The sequence below is a fragment of the Chroicocephalus ridibundus genome, chromosome 9 (assembly GCF_963924245.1).
Source record: "Chroicocephalus ridibundus chromosome 9, bChrRid1.1, whole genome shotgun sequence".
Classification (NCBI taxonomy): Eukaryota; Metazoa; Chordata; class Aves; order Charadriiformes; family Laridae; genus Chroicocephalus; species Chroicocephalus ridibundus.
In genome coordinates this window covers 39,840,143-39,861,013 of record NC_086292.1, presented here as the reverse complement: position 1 = coordinate 39,861,013, position 20,871 = coordinate 39,840,143, and the positions used below count along the sequence as shown (strand labels likewise).

Genomic DNA, 20,871 nt, shown 5'->3' with positions numbered 1-20,871 from the left:
TAATGCACATAAGGCACTGGATCTGCAACAAAACCAGTTTTAAATTACACCCTGATTTATTAAATTTCTCCAGTTGGCAAAACCAATCAGAAGGGAAATCAAGTTTGAACAAATGCTGATCAAACCAGAAGAAAGATTCCCTCTTCCTCTTCCTTACCACAGTTCTTCCCTCACCTTTTTTGACTCCATAAGAAAGGATCTACGGCCTCCTAATATTGGCGGAAAAAAATAGGACCATGCAGCCACACAAAAAACAGTAAATGAAAATTCTGGAGCAGAAAGAAAAAGAGAGATTCTCTACCCGCAAAGAGGTGCTACGGCATCCAGACACCACGTGAACCAGGCACAAGTAATAGAGCTGACATAAATGGGTACTACATTATTACTAACTCATCTTAACCTCAACCACGAGGTGAACAAATCCTATGGAAATAATAATGTAGAAAAGAGTATAATGTACATACTATTAACGTTCAGTAGACTGTTGATTAAATGCATCAGATTTCAGGTAATGTAAGCAAGCTACTGCCAGTTTCTTCTTTAGTCCCACATTCCCCCAGGATAACCCATTGACTTCAAACTGAATGACAACTAGTTCATGCAATCCATCCTCTGAATACAATAGCTTTTCTACCCTTCCATGTTATGAACAAGAGACTTCATTCCAAAGCATTTCAAAAATTCATAGTGAATAAAGAAACAAAAAACCCAAACACAAACTGGCCTCTGATTATTATAGAATGTGTTATGTTCATTTTTTTTTAACTTTTTAACATTCAGATCATTTTAAAAAGGAAACATCACAGTCGGAACATCAACTGATTTCCAAAAGATGGATACTACTGTCAACAAGTGTCCGTGACGCATCTCCCATGCCATGAACAAGGTTTTGAAGTTGCTGAGACTACTTTCTCTTCATACAGTTTTTACCAGTTTAAATTCCACGAGCTCACGGACACGTGCTTGACTTCGTGAAACTAAGGGCGTAATTTCTGTTAACGTCTTTAAATCCAAGTAATTTATACAGAATCTTCTGGATTACTCTTCCATTACTCTGCTCTTCAGAACTAAGTTCTAGTTAAACCATTGGCTGCTGTTCTGCCCACCGCATGGCACTCAAAGACTTCTGACAACAGCATCCCTAAGGACAGCTCTCTCAAGCGCAGCTCCTTTGCTATAATTCAGCACAGAGTATATCCGGTGGATTTCCTAATCCAACGGAAATTCCTTAATTTCTGGATTAACTGCTTAATGTCTATGGAACTATTTCCACTCACAAGCTAACGTACACCTACCAAGACTACCTTTCCTATCTTGTCTATTGCAACCGAAAGCACTAGGCAATTCACAGAAGAAATATAGGTAATTCACAGTAGAAATAAATGTGTATACACAAAATGAACAACTGAAAATTATCTATATCAGAATTTACATAAAATTTCATACAATACTCTTACAGGGCTCCTGCAAAGGCGAATACTCAACAAGTATTTCGTATTATATTATATAGCAATTATCATTCATTCAGCGATATGTAGTGAAACTAAGATATCAAGCTGTCATACACTGCCCTGAGAAACGCTCTTGACTGATACACTGACCTTTGATTTATCTCACATACTAAATGTGCAATAAGGAAAGAAACATGAAGCAAAACCCTTCCAGAATGTTACAAGCTTTTCTCTTTAAGCTTACAATTACACAAACTAAATTATGTCCAGAGATTCAAATTTCAACCATTACTACATATTCCTCCCTTAAATCAGTTCCAAAGGTCTTAGCTGGATTCAAATCTATACTGTGGCAATGAAATTTATTTCACAATAACCATAAGTAGGGTTTTCATTTTTGAAAAGTATGCATTAAACTATTAATTATGTAAGTGGGTGCCATCTTCAGATGTTAACCTGTAAATCCGACAGGCTGTTCAGATGACTCATGCCATATTCATTTCTAATGCACTAATTACAATTTAGAACAAACTATTAATGCAAACCGAAGATGATGGGTTCAGATCACACTGAAGTCACTGTAAATCATATTGCCTTTAAACATAAAAATTAATTTACTTGCAAGAAGATATAGTTTCTTACAGAGCTTGGAGCTTCATAAATGTTCTCTTCTTTTGATCAAGACAATGTAATGTCTTTTTAGCTGAAGGCTGAGCAAAAATCACAGGATTTATATTTTTTCCAATACAGTTTTTAGGAAACATTAGAAAGGAAATAGATGAAGTACACTACAATCTGTTGGTTTAAGACATGCAAACAAGCTGTACCACAAAACACAGAGACAATTATCATCATAATTTCATGCAGAATTGTATGGGAAAGCACATACTTCATGGTGACACCTAAGAAAAAAAAATACTCCTGATTTCAAGCTTACTGAGGAGAAAGAAGTACCTTTCATATATTCTGAAGGAAAGTTGTAAGGGTATTACAAGTTTTATAACCCTTCGTGCAGTCATGAAATATAATTTTAGTATGTCAGGTTATTTATACTTTTCTTTATTACCACTGAAAAGTAGAAATAGAATTTCTTTAGTGTACTCTATTTATTTACATTATTCAGACGGATCTGAAGTAACATAAATGGTTTGCCTCCTGTTGCTGACACTGTATCACATCATTGTGACATTTATACATGAAAGTCTACAAAGCTAGTAGAGGATTTCATAACAAACATCTGATATCCAAGGTACATTTTTCCAGTATTTTACATTAAATACACATAGCAACGACTAGAATTACTTGAACGCAATTGTAACTAATTACTAAATATTTCTCTTTTACGCTAGGTTAGATAAAGACAGAATTCTGAGCCTCAGGAAGAGCAAACTAGAACATTTATACTCTGTACCTAAATACCAAGCTCTGCTTTCATTTCCACACCTACACTCAACCATTCTGTTTTAGACTGCAGTTCAGTGTGAACCACCCGTAGAAAGGAGAGAAAGAAACAGCATATGTTGAAAGAACACCTAATTCTGCACACAGCAATACTTAAGAATAAATAACCATAGGCATCATCAGATAACCATGGCCTCATTAAATACAGTAGCTCCAAAAGAAGCCAATATGGCCCTATTTCCTACTGGGTTTGATTTTACATATTTTAATATCTAAAGTGAAGGAGATCACACTGTACTCACTTATCAGGGGTCCTAATTAGTTTGTCTACTCTGCCCAATCACCAATTTTCAGAAAAATTACACCTCTGTATGATTTGGTTGGCATTAGCAAACAACTTCAGGAGTTCAGACAGAAGAAACTGGAAGACAAAACATATTTGCACGATTCTCATTTCTTTAGAAAACCTGATAAAAACTCAGGGATGTACTGGTACCATAGAAAAGTCAAATAGCAAATCTTTCCAAAGAAACATAAGTATAAGCTGCCAATCTGTTGTAACCTGACCACAAATTATTTTCCCATGTATTGTAGAGTTACAAGAGCTGACAAACTTTGTTATTTAAAAAGTAAAAGCAAAAACAGTAAAAGCAGTTTTAGTACAGAATCTATTAATTTTTAAAGTCACCTTCTAGGAGATATTAGTTGCCAACAGCAGTCTCAAAGGAGGTTGCTTTAATTAAAAATCCAACTCTGGACTTAAAAGAGCTTTTCCCAACCAATGCTTAAAACGTATTACAAGCAGATGTCAGAAACAAGGCAAACTGTAAAAATTTGAAGCTTCTAAGAAACTTATAAAAAAGTAATGTTACCCAATACTATCTTACAAAAGGAAAGAAAAAGACAGTAGCATGGAACTAATTTTTTTTCCTCTCTGGAAGTAGAAGAGTATAAATCTTGACAAAAAAAAAATCTGGAGAAAAATCTCAGATTTTTTACATGCCTTAACACACTTAAAAATCCTCCCTCCTCCACGCCCCCCAAAGGATGCAAATAACCTAGCAGGCAGGTCCAGCAGTCAAACATCAGAATACACAAGAACACAGCCACAGCTCCTCAAAATTAACATGTAAATGGAACACATAACATGCATTAATGTTCTTAAATAGGTAAACATGAAGCCACTGTTAACTGGCATAGTGTACATACTCTTTGTTCCTCCCTATGTTCAGTCATTCAGAGCATCCTCATGGAATACCGGCTTAAATATCGGATCTCACAGACTCCACACAACCGTCACTGAATTCTGTTAAGCACAGTCTTCACTGTGTAACTGTCAATAGCACACAGTGGCCAATATAATTCCAAACATATGCTCAGGAACCACACTTTCACAATGCTGTGTTTTTAAAACACTTAATATCTTGTTTCACAGAGATAGCTTTCCTTCCTCTTTAAAGCTAACCTCCATTTCTGATTTCTTCAAGAGCTGCTTACCTGTAGAATCTTAACAATTAAAATATCGAGAACTACACATTTAGCTATATTACTAGCTTTCAAAGAAATGGAATCTAACTGTCACTTTAAAACAAAATTGTTAATACTACCTAATCAGCAAAATTACAGGGTGCTGATAATGACTGGTTATCTGAAAGAAAAACAGTCATGTAATTTCATTTTAATACTAGCCAATTAGTAACTAATTGAGTAATTTAATATTAAGGCTAGCAGGAAATACCTTTCACACAAACTACAGAGCAAGACACTACAATTTTCAATTCACTGAATAAACAGGGAGAAAGGACATACTGTCTACTGTCACCACTAATATGCCTGAAGTCTCCCAGAAAGAATTCAAGTCCTTACTCTCCTGCAATATTATCTCATAAAGCCTAATTAATCTAAATTTTGTTTGGGCTTTTAGATCAGCTCTGCATTACTTGGACTATCAGTCAACTGCAAGCCTGCAGTCAAATCAGTAAAAATCTTGAGGTTTTTCAAACCGGACTGACGATCAGAATTTTTATATTTGATTTGTTATACAATAGGCATCAGAGTGCAAAAATGCAGTCTTATTTGTGTTCTGAAAATCAATAAAATTGAGAGCAGTACATTTTATCATCTAAGGAGAAAATACAACCAACAAGTCACAATGCATAAGCTTCTGTACTAAATGCACCATTTGCCAAAAAAAAATTAAAATTGAGCTGGTCATACACATATTATGAACCACAATACATGGCAAATTTCTTCAAAATATTCTTTTGTCCTTTGGGGGAGTTTTGTCTCTCTTTTAAAAGAATAAAAGTTTAACATATGGCATATAACCACACACGTAAAACAGTTCCCTTTCCGAAGAGGGATGACTAAGGAGAGTAGGAAAAAATCCACCAAGAAAAACGTAAGATGAATGTCGGAGGAGACAGGGAAGGAGAGTTTATCCACGTGGCAGAGTGCTCATAAGCAAACAACATATAATGAAAAAATTGGTAAGAGCTATCCATTAGTCTTGGGAAAGTCAGAATCTCTTATAAACAGTCTTTTGCTTGAAAATCAAGTTGTAGTCACAAAAAATGACTTACGGTAGTTAGTTTGGTTTTTATTTTTTTTAAAGTTCGACTAAAATCTTGAAAATATGTCCAAGTCTTCCTGTGTTTGGTGTATGTAAAAGCCACTTTTGCCCCTATGTTACATCCTCATCATGTCAAAGAATCTCAATCCTCCAAACTAATAAAAGAACAGGTCATTATCAGTGATAGAACAGCCAAAAAGCGATGGCCTCAGTGTAGTCTTCTCTGATAACTAGAGTATATATCCAGGAAAGCAGACAAAGCAGGAATGGCACTGCTGTGCTACACCAGTACCTGGGCAAGAACTCGTTTCAGATACCTTTAAGGACAGAACTCGAAGTAAAACTGCACCATCTAGTGTCTGGTCAATCCATAAGCGCAATGCATTTTTTTCCCTGAATTCAAACTTAACTGCAAGAAGGATTTTTGGTGGAAGATTCACAGATAAGCATGATAAGAAAAAACTTAAGTAAATCTAGGAAGTGTGTGAAAAAACTAGATAGCAGTAAAGCTTTTAAATATCACTACAGCAAGAGTACCATTTTTTGCACAGAGATTTAACAGTCACAATCAGTCTAATTTAGTAAAAAGAGTAATATTTTTTATGTTGCTTCACTGTACAGTGACAATCCTAGAAAAACATGACATGGCCAGTTAGTACAAAAGTTGACTACTGAAAATGCTCCAGAGGCTAAGAGGGATGAAAAGTTAAGATGAACCCGATTCTTATAAATTCATCATAGAAGTACATTTCTTCTGTAAAAAAGCAGATGGTTTCAGCTAAAAGCAGTCACTTAACTAGTTCAGGCAAATGAAATCTACCCCTCAAAGAAGATGGTCATCAAACAAAAAGCTATAACAAAAAAATCTTCCAAACCTCTCAGAAGAAAATCTTGTAAAGTGCATTAATGCCTTTCAGTTCACTGCAAACAGTTAATCAAGGTTTACACTACTTTAATTAACCCATTTTATTTTAAGTTGTAATGGACTGGGTGATCGCGTAGCTATTATGCCAGATTTGATGGGAAGTGTTTCTTGGTACGAGCCTTATGATCATGCCAACACCACCTTACTGAAAAACGAAGAAAGCATTACAACTCAATCACGTTTTCAACCAAACACTCTGAGACTGCATACAATGTATACATTAGGATGATATATTTGGACAAACACATTCTCCAACAAATGCGGCTTTTACTTCACAACAAATGTGCTAATCTTCTAAACCTAAAGATGTTTAAACAAAGCATCTGTTGAATTCATTCAGAAAATCTCTACTTGCTGAAAAGATTTTATTACATCTGAAGAATTAGTGAATTATTTTCTCAGGTCTAAAGCCATTTATCCATGCTTACAATGTAACTTCTTTTCCTAAAAGTATCTAATATAGATCAGACAGTTAAATGTTATATTTTCTTACCTTGGTTTATTGTGTGGTAATGCCTTTGCATCAACAGCAAACATTTTGGAAACAAAGACAATAACTGGGGCTGTTCCTTCACTACTGCATTTCATAAAAGCTGAACAAACATAAAAGAAAGTTATTTGCACAACTTTTTCCCAAAAGTATGGATAGAACTATGGCTTTCCACCCATCTTCTAGGAATAACTGTTTATTTCCTATTTCGAAGGATAATATGCTAAAGACATTAACAAGAAAAGTAGAAAATTAATCATTTGATAACAGTGTCCATATCTTCAAGTCTGTTTCACAATAAAATGAGCAAAATTGTAAAAATAGAACTCTTCATAACAAACTACATTTACTCCAACTAAATATATTGTTCTGGTATTTAAAGTTGAGTTCATAGGCTGGTTTAGATTAGAATGAGAGAGAGCAGCTTAGCATTAAGACCAACCTATTTATTCCATACCTCAAAGCATCCTCCCTCCTTTCAAACCAAAGGAGGAAGTCCTGCTCATGTCTTCATGAACTTGGAACAACTAAACTGCAAGAACGGATATTCCTCAAAAGATGAGATCCACACAAAACTCATTTAATACTTAGGAAATTTCCATAAAACTATTCTTTTCATCCAACTTGGAACACATTATCAAATCCAAAACAGACACAATACCATTCAAAACTTCTAACACAGAAATTAAATAGTCTTTTCCTACATTTCTGCCTTTTATCTGAGGTATGAAAAGACTATATTGTAAAGTGCCTAGGCAAACAAAGTGCAAGACTACGACTAAAAATTAGCAAGATATTCACTAAATGTGAAGTACACTATTTTTTCATAACCAAGAGCAGTAAAGGTCTGAGTTTACAGCAGCAAATTTCTTCTAATTAACTCATACTGATACAGTATTGAATACCATTTGCAGAATACAATGTTTCTAAATATTTAGTAAAGCATGAAAATATCAGTTGCCTTGCCCCTGGGAAACAATTCCTAACAATCAATTTGACATTCACATCTCATCTTAAGTTGACATTTGGTATCTCACCCCTTTAGATTTCTTGAAGGTCTTTTCAAAACATTGTTCTATAAACACCTTTCACTATGCATACAAAGTTCAGGAACGTTTTTAACTGTTACTATCTTAAGCATGGTATCTTCCTGCAATTTTTACTAAACTACCTCTTGAAATATCAGCGAACATTTACTACCTTACAAAAAAATAGTATTCTGTTATATTCTGTTTCAGTGTTTGCAGAACAAAATCATACATATAAGGATATTTGTCCTCTACAAATCTGTCTGAGAAGATAATTTGGGAACATTATTTTCCTGACTACCAGCTCAGGGGGAAAAACATCACTTCATTCTATATAGAACTTCCTAACCCACAGAGGAAATTACCACATACACATGGAGAATTACGAGCTTTGCTCACCACTGAGCATTACATCCGTAGCGGAATTAAAAGTCAAAGTTGAAACTGATGCTAAGTACTTAATTCAGCTTCAGTGATTATCACCTGTCTTTCAGGAAAACAAACTCAGAAGTTGCTCTCCTTTCCAAGGCACTACAATTTTCATACAGGACATACATGAACACATCATTATAAATAATTCAAAGATAGAAAAAGGAATATGAGCATCCTGTACACCAAGTTTATTTTCATTACTGCCTATAGTAGAGTTAAATCATTGAACATAGTCTTTCCAGCCCCAATTACAATTTTATAGCACAGGACTTGGTGATTATCAAACTTCCTTTTGCTTACTTTTGCATACCAACATCCCAGTGTTCAACACAACAGAGTCTGAATATACTACTAAACCCTTCCTGAGGAGGAACTCCTAGTCAAAGCTGGAAACTCTGCCGGAACTGGACTTGAAATTGTGATGTCAATGAAGCCAATGGCAAAACTTAAACCAACTTCAAAATATCAGGATTTTATATCTTCATTTGGGTAACAAAATATATTCGTTGCCTTGGAAGTCTTTTGACTCTTGGTTTTATTTCGTAATCTTTTATCATTATGGAATATCATCAAATAACTAAGAAATCAAGCTACGAGCTATGGAAATGTTGAAGAAATATTTAATGACAATGCTTGTAGTAACAGCTAAGCTATATCTTACTAACCTCTTTCCAGTACAGAAACTACTTAACAATAAATTCAACAGAAAATGTTTTTATTTTAAACTACGAAAACCTGGGCCTAGTTAATCAATAGATTTGTAAAAATGAAAACCAAATTGAAATCTCTACTGGCTAAAAATTATAATGATTTTAATATAGAAGTTTGTAAAATATTCAGTTCTCAATTACATCATAACTTCTACTGTTTAGAACTAAAAACAGGCATTAACCTTGTCTCCTTCTAAAATCCCCAGTGTCAGCGTCTTAGACTTTACATCATCTGCAACTTGAGTTTTCTAAAAACCACAAATATAGTGGACTGAAGAAAAACATTACGGCCATAAAAATAAGCCATAATACTATGGCATGTCACAGACAAACATCAACAAAGCTACTACAAGTAAAATAACCCTAAATCTAAGTAGAGATCCAAAGACAAACAAAACCATCAAGATTTAATGGGAGAACACCTACTCACCGCTTTTCAGTTCCTGAGTTTCTGGTGGCAAAGAATCAAACGTTCTAGCTCCAACACACATCAGCTTTTCCACTCTCTCTGCAGCAATGTCAAGAGGACTGGGAAGTTTATTACACACCATGGCTAAAATACATCGCTAAGGATATATATTTATATATTTCCTTACTGAATGCAAATAAAGGAAGACAAATGCTTTAAATGTTTGTTTCTTTAAATCTCATTCGCTAACTGCCAGCAACAACAGATAGCTAAAATCCAGCTCTGTCTAGGTTACGGTGCATACAGCTCCCTCTCAAGTCAGCAACAATTTCAGGCATTTATCGAAGGGCAGAATGGATAGTTAAGTAGGGGTGGCTCACCCCATGTGCAAGCAGGAAACTAAGAATAGTACAATTGGGGCAGTATTTACAGAACTAATTAGTATATATACATCAATAATTTGTGCATACCTGCTATAATATAGTATCTATTATATTACAAACTATGAGAAAACCACCTACACAGCAGACAAACCATGAAGGCTGATCTTTGATTAACAATCCATATGCCTGAAACACAACACCAGATACTTACAGAAGCTCATGGACAGAAGACCTAAGATATTATTATAAAAAGGAGATTGGCTTATCCTTCAGGAAAAACACTAACATTTGTACATAAAACTACATAGTGAATGTGTATTGTTAAACTGCCTCCAGTTTCGTAACTTATTTTCCTAAAAAAGGATGCGTGCAAAAGCACCAAGTTGGAGAAATGTAAGACTAATTGTAGATATGTAACTTAATATTACAAGTGAGAAAATAGGTCCAGCTAGCATAGGCACAGACATGAAAAAAAGAGAATAAATCATACCAAACCACACATTGAAATATGTGAGCACGCTCTGAAGTCTGAGAACTGCCAATAGAACAAAAAGTAGTATCTTTCTTAAGGATACAGAGGACTGCATCAGATATTGGTAGCCACTGGCTACAAATGGCATTAAGATGAACTTTAGGGTCTGCATGCCGTGACTCCCGGGCACCAATCTTCAATCCCAAAGAGGTGACTATCTTTTCAATTTTTTCTTTATCTCTGTAAGGAAAATAGTAAATACATAAAAATCCACAGTAGCAATATATAACAAGCATCTACATTTCTTGTTTGATTATTTAAAAAAAAAATCACCATAGCACATGGAAAGAGATTCCGTGAAAACTTTACAGATCTTCTCACCTTTTCATAACAGCTTCATAGAGACTCCATATGTTGTCCAGCACCAACTGCACAAACAAAGGTTTCTTTCCTTTTGACTGGTAGAACATAAACATACAGGTAGTTACCAGGAATTCCTCAGTTTTACAATGGGCTTAAGACTACACTTTTAACTGACTATTTTCATAAGGAGCAGGTAAAACCTTTATTCAAAACCAAGACAGCTATCTGTTTTGACACAAGATCACTACTTCTACAGTCTGTCTTATAAAACATGTTTAATAAACATGAAATTTAGAAGTGAAGGACAATGGTTTCAATTTCAGAAAAAGGGCCTGATAAATATGGAACAGGTCTACCTGGTTATCAACCTTTTTATAACTATTAATCCTCACCTAAGAAGACACACCAAAAAAAAAAAATCTTCATTAAATTGAAATAGGGAAACTCCCTTCTCCTCCCTTAACTTTTAGTGGTGGAAATGCTTAATGCAAGAGAAGTGCAGTCTTCAGGCCAGGGTTTTGGTATAGCATTCAGTGGGATTTCACTAAAACAAAAAAGATTTTCTATATCCTAAATAGTAACCTAAACGTGAATATCCTAAATCCTTAGCTGTTGAAGGACTCTTCAAATAAGACAAGAGACCCTCTTGCTACTCGTTACTACATTGTTAGTCTTCCATTCATCTTGTTTGTTTCACTCTATGTTGAATCCTTGGAAGTTGCAATGTCCCTTTTATTTTGTGAACAGAGACATTTAAGAGCAATCTGATCTAGTTAAAGATGTCACTGCTTACTGCAGCAGGCTTGGACTAGATGACCTTTAAAGGTCCCTTCCAACCCAACACCTTCTATGATTCTATGAGCAACTGTGAGCACTGTTAGATGGTATTTCCTCCGTGTAGCTTTTGAATGGTTGATTTTGGAATGTTCTCTTCTCCAAGGGCTGATGCAAGGCTATCCTAGTGATTTTACACTTCCACTGATATTGAGTGAAAAGGTACTAAGGTCAATTTTCAGAGTACACTATGAGGAATAGAATAAATAAATAAATAAATAATAATAATAAAAAATAAAGCAGGTAATATTTTTGACCACCTCCCTACCTGATCACCTTTCATTATCTTCTTTGCTTTTGTATTTAGATAATAATCTCCCCATAAAGTTTTCAGAAGTACTGCAGGCTTGATTCCAATCTTTTGGCTGTACATTTTGGCAAAATGCTCAATGCTGAAAGGAAACAAAACACATCTCGATAAAAGTGTATTACTGTTTCCATGTCCCTAAGCAACAGACACACACAAATGAAAAATCACACACAAATCTCAAGTCCTTGTTTTACTCCCATTTTTCCAGTTGTTTTCACTTTAGCTCCCACTGTTTAACATTTACACCTGCAAAAAAATTTATTCATAACATCTCAAAAATGTCAGCAGTTTCTGTATGTTTTTGTTTCGTTTCAAGTCAGTTTCAAGGCTGAACTTGTTTATTTGGAATAAACATTTGTGTACTACCTCCCCAGTAAAAACTCAAAAGCATAATACAAAATTTCTAAATATGTGATGAATCTCAAATTTATTCTATAGAAGACATCCCATGACACATTTAACTACGGTCTGTGAACAGAACAGTACAAGTTAAAAATCAGGTGTTCTTTCGAGCCACACTTGAGCCATCAGATGGTGGTAATTATTTTTTAAATTAACTACTTCGGGCATTTCTTGTTGTTTGAATCATTGCTTTAATAATGAGTAAACCCCAGAAAATAATATAAAAACTGTAATGCCAAAATCGTGTTATACAGCCAATTGTGTTGTTCGGTGGTCCCCATGAGTTAATAAAAGCAGGTTGCTTACGACCTAAAGAGGGAGTCCTGAACATTGTGTGGTTTTCCTTGCTGAAAATGTTCAGTGAGCAGTAATAGAAAAAAAATTACCACATATTTGCTCCTTGCGCATGGAGAAACAAAAATACACGTCTACAATAAGAACAATACTATTTACAGAACAATGATATTTGATAATCTGTCCTTTGAAATCCAGAATTCTCCAATTTCTACACACCTAAAAAAAAAAAGACTTGTTCATGTCAGCAAGACATAAGCTACGAGTTCTGAACTAAGACCAAAAATTAGATGTTTTTCCAGAAACTGTCCCAAACTCTGACCAGGGCGAGAACCTTCAAAATTCTTGTGCCAGCAGCTCCTGCCTACATATTTACAGCATTCTTTCAACACTTGACGATTATGAGAAAAGCATATGTACTAATTGCACTGGATGAGGCTAGGACTGCCTAATGGTTTAATTTTTTCCTGCCATGACAAGTCGTAATACCGTTAAGAACAAAACTCTCAACCATGTAATAGCAGTCACGGTTGCCCTGACTAAGATAATGCTCCACTGATCTGTATTTCACCACACAGTACTGCTGGCAGTCCAGAAGTACCTCTTGAAACTAATTAAGGAAAATGTTCCTTTTTCCCTTCCATAGTATGATTCATCTGAACCAGGGCTCGCCAGTTCATCATAAGAAACAAAGCAGTATCAGAAAGCCAACAGTCTTCGTTCAGCTTCAACAAATACATTAAAACATTTTCAAGATGTAAGGGGAAAAAAACGGAGAATTAGGACAGGTACAAATAAGAGAACTAGCAGATAGGAGTCTTGTTATTTGTCGAAGCTGCCGAAATATCAGTGACCAACATATACCAAGCGCTAAAAGCTTTGGGGAAAAAAATAACAATAAAAAAAAAGAAAATTAACACAAGGTATTATTTCTGAAAACAACAGATTAGAGACTCTCAAGCCCTACGCAATGTTTCAGAGAAATTTTCTTCTCCACCTCTCTGTATATACCCCAATGTTATTACAAATGAGATACATAACCTGAAAGTACATCAGAAAGCACCTCTGGTGTCAAACAGTTCAAACTGAAGTATTTTTCGCTAAAAATCTGAGCTGGAGAAACAAATCAATTTTCTGCCACATTTGTATGAAATTAAATTCTATCTACAGAGAAATTATCAGAGGAAAAGAAATCATGAAAGCAAGATAACTATCTGAACTCTCACTTTTACAAAAATGACTACTATATTCACCTACCATTTAGGAATATTCTTGCTTTCTCATTACAAAGGTGATCATAGGGTATTTATGACGACATGCTTAAACCAGAATCTAATTCTGCAACCTATAAATCTTAATAGTTGATCATTGACTGGCAAATGTCAAGTAGCTGGATCTAAAGAAATAGTTTCTAAATTGCCTTTGAGCTTGTAATTCTACTTATTGTAACAAAGTTCTCCACTGTATCATTTTCATTAAGAAACATTTTTCTTAATGTTTAGCATTCCCTGGCCATATCCTTAGAATACTAATGCTAAACCTAGGCCACCTTTGAACTTCCGCAAACAAAAACTTAGCTTTTTGTTTTCATTTATTCCCTTCCACGGGCTTTATCATTATCCAAAACAAAAGTAAGCTTCAAAATGCCCAATTTTTATCCATACAGAACAAAAATAGCAGATAGCTCTAAAATATCTCTACATCCACTAAAGAAAATGTTTGCATTCTGACTCCGAACTTGAACAAGTTTATAACAGTTGCATCCCAAATACTCTGTATAACAACAGTTTACTGTAAACATAATCTGTTTTTTCCATGTAATTTCAATTAAAAGTTTCAAGTCAGGAAAAATCAAAATACTGTTTCCCTGCACATCATAAAGCAGAAGAGTGACTGTGGGCACCATACAGGAATGGAGGACTTAGTTAAGATGTGTGTTAATGTGCAGATCACCAAAGGTATCAGAAACCCCCCACTAGCCTTCAGAAATTAAAAGGGCTCCTGTCACTCACACCCCGTATGAAAAGATCTCTTTCAGACTAAAGAACATGTCAGAATTTGAAGATTTGTTTTCAGTTTCCTTACACATTTGATTTTTCTTTTTATAAATTATTATCATTTATGACAGATAATTACCATTTTATTTTCCCTTTCTTCTGCAATGCTAATAAACGATTGTGTTAGACTACACACTACGCAGGGAACCTTATTTAAGAGCTTGACTTTTACTTAAAAATCCTGGAGATGATTTTTTTTTAAAGGTTTTGCAATATTAAATACATTCACTGTATTATTGAGTATATCTTTTTAATTATATTTTCATGATGAAGACAACGACTCCACCTTGTGGCTAGCAATCAGAACATCTGTAACCTTTACACTAGCCTGCTGCCCTTTGAAACTAAGAAAAGGACTGAAAAACAGAAATTGATCACAAACGCCAATACAGTAATCCAGAAAATTTTCTGAAATTGTTCTATCCCCAAATTCTTACTTTTACTTAAACATCTCTGCAATTTTCTTTAGCAACTGCTGAAACAGAAATATAAAGATATTAGGTAACGAGATAAGAAACACATCTGAATGAAGAACAGAAAAAAGCCAGATTAAGACTGATGAGTATAAACATTTGAAGACAAATGCATGATTTCAAGGCTTCGACTTCACGAAGTCAAAGTCTGATACAGAAAAAGCAGATCACAGTAATGCCGTGACCCAGAATTGCACTGGAGCAAACCTGACAGCCGAAACTGCTGCCCTGATGCCAGTTGCCTGCCTTATGCTTGTTATGAATGTCACTGTCCCTGTGGCTGGAAAGTCCAATCTACTTGTAAAACAGCTCCCGTACTGCCACAGTTTTTGGCTTAGTCTATTACAGTATATCAAATGTCAGCAATTAACAAAACACTAAGTTTACCAGGCTAGGCTGGACACTATAGTGGGCTCAGCAGCTGCCGTGGAAGTAAAACAAGGGTTCCTCTCACATAGCTGACAAAGCTGGTAGTACCTTCAGCTGTCCAGTGTTAATAATACATTAGGACTAATTATACACAGTTGCATATCACAGAAAAATATAAAAAACATCTTTAGAAAGATGAAGCAACTCAAAATACTTTAAGAGTAACTGCAGTAATCAATTAAAACAAATAAAGTCAATAACTAAATCCCAGACTTACCCAAAACCCCAGCCATCAATTGCACTGGCAAAGACCACATTTCCATGGTCTGGTGAAAAATAAAGATGTGAATCATCAGTATCTTCTAATCCAGTACTCCAGTCATAAATTTGATCTCCTGGTGCGGTGTCTGAAACACTTTCACTTTCTGTTTCTTTCTCAGCTCTTTCTTCTAAGACTTTAGAGGTAAAGAGTGCTCCAGTGACTGCATTGATCTGCAGAAGGATATGTAAAAACACCCTAAGATTTGTTCACTCTTTCGCAACCCTTGCAATTAAAATGCAATTCACTCTGCCCTCCAAAAATATAAGAAAGGGTTTGTTTTTTTTTTAAACAAGATAGCATGCCTGTGATTCATTTTGCAGTTTAAAACGCAGACCTTGTGCATCTAATCCTGCCCATTTGAAGACAAGAGGAGTTTGACTTGGAAAGTACATGGTGTTTAAATCAAAATGTTAGTCTCAAAGTCAGCCACATCAGGATTGAATCAGTTATAGAGTATCATGCGTCTCATTTTGTGTCTCAGAACAAGGAATGGTGAAATAGGAACTTGTTACTGCCAACAAACAAACAACAAAGGAGGGCAAAGGGAAACCATGTAGATAAGTGCTTAAAAAGTAAGCTCTGGGGGAAAAAAGAAAAAAGTTTGAAGGCAACTTAACTTACAACTTAAAAGATGAATTAACTTTATCGCTGCATAAATCTATCAATAACAGGAGCAGTCTAAAGATATTATTTGTCTATCTCCAAAGAAGTTTAAGCACTTTAACAGGAAGAGCAAAACATTCAGCATACTATTTCTAAAACAGACGACTCTTCCTGATGACCTGTCAAGAGGCATTTAATACACTTTTCTCTATCACAGATGTTCTGAATGAACCTCAAAACCAACTAGAAATAAAATGTATCTCAACGTTAAAAATTATACTAGATGTTCTAGTGCTCAATCCCACAAAGAAAAAAAAAAATTGGTTCTGCTGCACTAAATTTATAAGGCAGTGAAAAATACAGTCTCTGTCAATTCAAGAATGGAGAAAAGGGGGAAGAAAAAAAAAGGTCAACAAAATCTGCTGTATGAACATGACACTATAGCACAAATACCTGTTCTAAGATATTCTTAAGGTGCAAGTACGCTTCCTGAGGGGTGAGCTTGAGCTCCACAATCAGGCGATCGATTTTGTTAATCACCAATACTGGACGTATATTTTCTAGCCATGCTTGCCGCAGAACTGCTTGAGTCTATTAAGAAGGAAATAGTTAAAAAAAAATCCATTACAGAAAGCTTGATACTACAAAAGAGATGAAATGTTAAAAAAAGAGTCAATATAATTCTAAAATTTAATTAAACAGATAATAAAGGATAGGTTTACATTCAAACCAGAAATTTGACTCCCAAAGTACAGTGTTAGTTATTACAGAATTCTGCAGAATGACAGAATTTCATAGTAAAAACACTCACAACAAAAAAACCTCAACTCTTTAGAAAAATAAGCCATGAAAAAAACCCAATTTCAATGTTATTTTGCATAGTTTTTCACTTTCAATAACCTAAAAGCACATGTAAAGATATCAAAATTATTTCCCTTAAGACATTTATTCCTTCTCTATACAAATATTCCATTACCTTAAAAATTGCACACTCACTGTTTCAGCCCTACATCACTACACCCACTCAGCAGTGCTGCTCAGTTTTTCAGCACAGCTATGAAACTAACTACCCTCTTTCATACCTCAAGTACATTGTCATTTATTAAGTTTTACAAAACTTCTTAAACCTCATCTAAAAGCTCATCTTTTCTTTCTACGTAACACACTTAAGGCTTCGCTTACTCTGTCTTCTCTACCCTCTTTCTCTATTTAATATACTTTATTTCACCTGTGGACAGACTCCTTCAACAGCATCCACCACTATGATGCAACCATCACAGAGTCGGACAGCAGTAGATACTTCTGAAGAAAAATCCACGTGCCCTGGGGAGTCTATTAAATTAATCAGATACTCCTGATCACCTAGGATCAAACAATAAATCAATATTTCAGAACAGTTTTCAAAAATATTTCTTTCAGCCATCCGGTTATACTGCTTAAGCCATTATTAATTTCTAAGGACCCAATCTGCAGTAACCATTACGCTAGTGGCTTGTGCCTAGTTGGTTTTAATTTCACTCTTAATGCCAATCTTCATCTTTCAACGTCCAACTACCTTTGGAAAATTAAAAACAAACAAAATCATACCAGCCATCCAAACAAAAAGAAACAAGCTTGTAGTGGCATTACAAATAGATCACTAGCTAAAACACTGATCAACTGCATTACAGTCTGCATTTTAAAGATAAATCGTGACAGACTGTCATAAAAATAAACCCTACATTCTCCATAAAATGCCTCATTTCAACTTTGTTATTTTTTTAAAACACACTTTTGACTCCAAACTCCTAAACTATCTTCAAAATATCAATACAGGAGAAATTTTCAATATTTTCTACGCTACTCCCAAAAAAAATTCTGCTTAGCAGTCAACTTTTGATGAACTCAGTGCATTTATCATCAGCCACAATCAAAATAAGATCAAATGACTTTCCTGTTTAAGAAGTTGTATTAAGAGTCGACATTTCAATATAACAGAAAAACAACAGGCACAAAATGTTAAAAGTAAGGTCATTTCAGAGTCAACAATAAAGCAGCCACAGTTTACAATACTTAGTTGGAAGATCATTGATTTCAACTGTTTTTTTATAACCAGCTGTAGATTACATGGAAAGGCTAATGGTGGCTTTTCTGTTAGTTATTCTTTTTTGTGCACAAGTCGGCTCGTAATGTATTTCATGTTTTTCATCTGCCTAGATGAGGCTGGTGGAGAACATGGAGTCATAACAAAGATGAGACTCTAACTACACTATAAAAAAACCCTCTGAAGAATTTATAGCAGAGTATTACAGGCACCTTGATGCAGAAGGATAGTAAAGGTAAGACTGTACAAAATAATTTAAAAATGTGTGCTTTTTTGAAAGATTACATTATTTCAGTGATATTATTTCAAGACTTAAGATCAAAATATGAAGATTTAGATCTAAAATAAAAACAACTAATCTGACTGCCTCCACTCAGAGATATGACTGAAGATGGTTTTCTTAACCCTGAGATGGAACTCGATTATCTTGGTTAACAGTTGAATACGTGCCTAAGTCTCTGCAGACGCATGGCCTAACACCAAGAAACACAAAAGTAAAAGTTGCACACAAAAAGATCTCAACAGCAACAATGAAGACACATGGAAAATTAACAAATACATATATAAAGCTTATACTTGCCAGCATCAACACCTTACCTTTCACAAAGTGCAATGAAATTGCACTAGATTTCATTGTTATTCCTCGGATTTGTTCATCTTCTCTACTGTCTAGATATCTCAGCTGATTACAAAAACAAAAGAAGAGGGGATAAAGCTGTAGAATTATCTCCATAAGTTACTTATGAGCATCAAAGAGCATGACAGCAAGAAAACGAGGTTTAGCAAGACTAGGAATGGAATTTCCTTAATTATCACTGATTCACAAACCCAGCACATCCACACCAGAATTTTGTTTAAAATGACAGTATAACTCTACCTTTCCTGCCAAGCGGCTAGAAATTATTCCATTGCTAGATATTAGACAATCAGCCAGAGTAGTTTTGCCTGAAAAGAAAAATAAATTACTTAGTTTAAATTAATACAGACAATGGAAAAAGATGCAACAATATTATGAATCCTGACAACATTTAGTATTCTGAGATATCAACATTAACATGGGTTTTAACATGTCAAGGAAGTACAAACTAACTTTAAAAAAAAACCAAATCCGTTTATTCAGATTCAGCTTCACCTGTTAAGTGCATATACGTTTATTTTTGAAGAGTGGATGCAACCTTACCTGTCATGACTAGAAAAGCAGTTGAAATAACAAACAGAACATCAGAACCACAACGTATCGTGCAATTAGACAAAACATTTGTGTCCTAAAATGAGCATTTACTATTTTCACCTACATAACAAACTTCTTCCATTAAGTAAACATAGAAATACAACAGCCTACCTGTATATGGCCTACCTATACAAAGGTATAAAACAGTCTACCTAGATATGGCATACACTCAATTCACACCAACATTCAGTACCACAAAAGCAGAAAACATTCAGTTTCAACTATTCCACGTTATTATAAAGTAATGTCCTCTTAAGTTCTAAAAGATAAGCTGCATCAGGACAAAAGAAATGTGCATAAAGCAAATTTATTTCTAAGTATCAGGATTAAGACAGTTTAAAGCAAAATCCATGAAAAGCTACTGCTTTAAAACAGCAACCAAAATACCTCACCATCATTCAAACTAACACACACAGAGATTTTCCTCGTGAGGTTTCTGCCAGTCCAAGCACCTGTCTTACCATGATCCACGTGGGCTAATATACAGATATTCCTGATTCCAGAAGTCTTCTTCTGGAGGCCAACCATCGTTCCCACACTTGTGAGGACCATGGTTCACTAATTCTGTGAAAGGAGGAAAATATTTTATTTAGGAGACAACTTAAGAAGCAGGTTTTTGTTTTGGGTTTTTTTTTTTGTTTTTTTGTTTTTTTTTTAATTACGTAAGCTTTGGTCAGAGCTCCTCATTAGGGAAACCTCCTCTGACACGTGGAGCCTGTCACGTTCCTCAGACACCGTTCGCAGGACACCTCGGACACCAGAAACGCACAAACCACGGGGCACGTTGAACAAGAACCCGGGGGGTTGGGGTTTTTTGTCAGTTTTCCGTTCCGCACGAACACCGACCCGCCTCGGCCCTCCGCACCCGACGGTGCCCGGCAGAGGCACAACCTCCCGCTTTACACTCGGGCCGCTGGGGGCACCTCCCGCCCCGTCCCCGCCTTTCGCCTCCCCGCCGCCCCCCGCCGCGCTCCCCCCGGCCCTCCAACGCCTCAGCTCCGCACGGCCGCCACCGGGACCGGTGCCCCGGGGGAGAGGGGGGCCGCAGGCCTCCCCTATGGTTTCCAGGCCGAGGACCTCCGTGAAGGGGCGCCCTCAGGGCCGGTGCTGAGGCGGAGAAGGGGGGAGGCCGCGCCGCCGCCCGTCCCCTCACGGGGAGGGTGCACCCCACCGTCGCTGCCTCCCGACGCCGCGCCGCCCGTACCCGGAAGCCAGCGCCGGTTCCTCCCTCCGCCCCGCTGCGTGACGCCGGACGGA

General features: G+C 35.9%; 1 protein-coding gene across 3 annotated transcripts in view; it reads right to left on the bottom strand.

The window, feature by feature from the left end:
• The window catches only part of EFL1 (elongation factor like GTPase 1), an 82,825-nt gene extending 61,957 nt beyond the window's left edge, over window positions 1–20,868 (bottom strand). Inside the window, exons 1-12 of one of the 3 annotated variants that reach the window (XM_063346453.1) lie at window positions 20,819–20,868; window positions 20,076–20,178; window positions 19,261–19,328; window positions 18,981–19,065; window positions 17,529–17,662; window positions 16,754–16,891; window positions 15,653–15,867; window positions 11,739–11,862; window positions 10,655–10,731; window positions 10,377–10,513; window positions 9,440–9,562; window positions 6,843–6,942 (exon numbers count right to left, since the gene is read on the bottom strand). In XM_063346453.1, coding sequence (XP_063202523.1) covers window positions 6,843–6,942; window positions 9,440–9,562; window positions 10,377–10,513; window positions 10,655–10,731; window positions 11,739–11,862; window positions 15,653–15,867; window positions 16,754–16,891; window positions 17,529–17,662; window positions 18,981–19,065; window positions 19,261–19,328; window positions 20,076–20,166 — 1,292 coding nt within the window. In that variant the 5' untranslated portion in view covers window positions 20,167–20,178; window positions 20,819–20,868. Of the gene's footprint in view, window positions 1–6,842; window positions 6,943–9,439; window positions 9,563–10,376; window positions 10,514–10,654; window positions 10,732–11,738; window positions 11,863–15,652; window positions 15,868–16,753; window positions 16,892–17,528; window positions 17,663–18,980; window positions 19,066–19,260; window positions 19,329–20,075; window positions 20,179–20,276; window positions 20,550–20,785 lie in introns of those variants that run through there. The other 2 variants (XM_063346454.1, XM_063346456.1) reach the window with 2 other exon arrangements.
• Window positions 20,869–20,871: the final 3 nt, after the last annotated feature.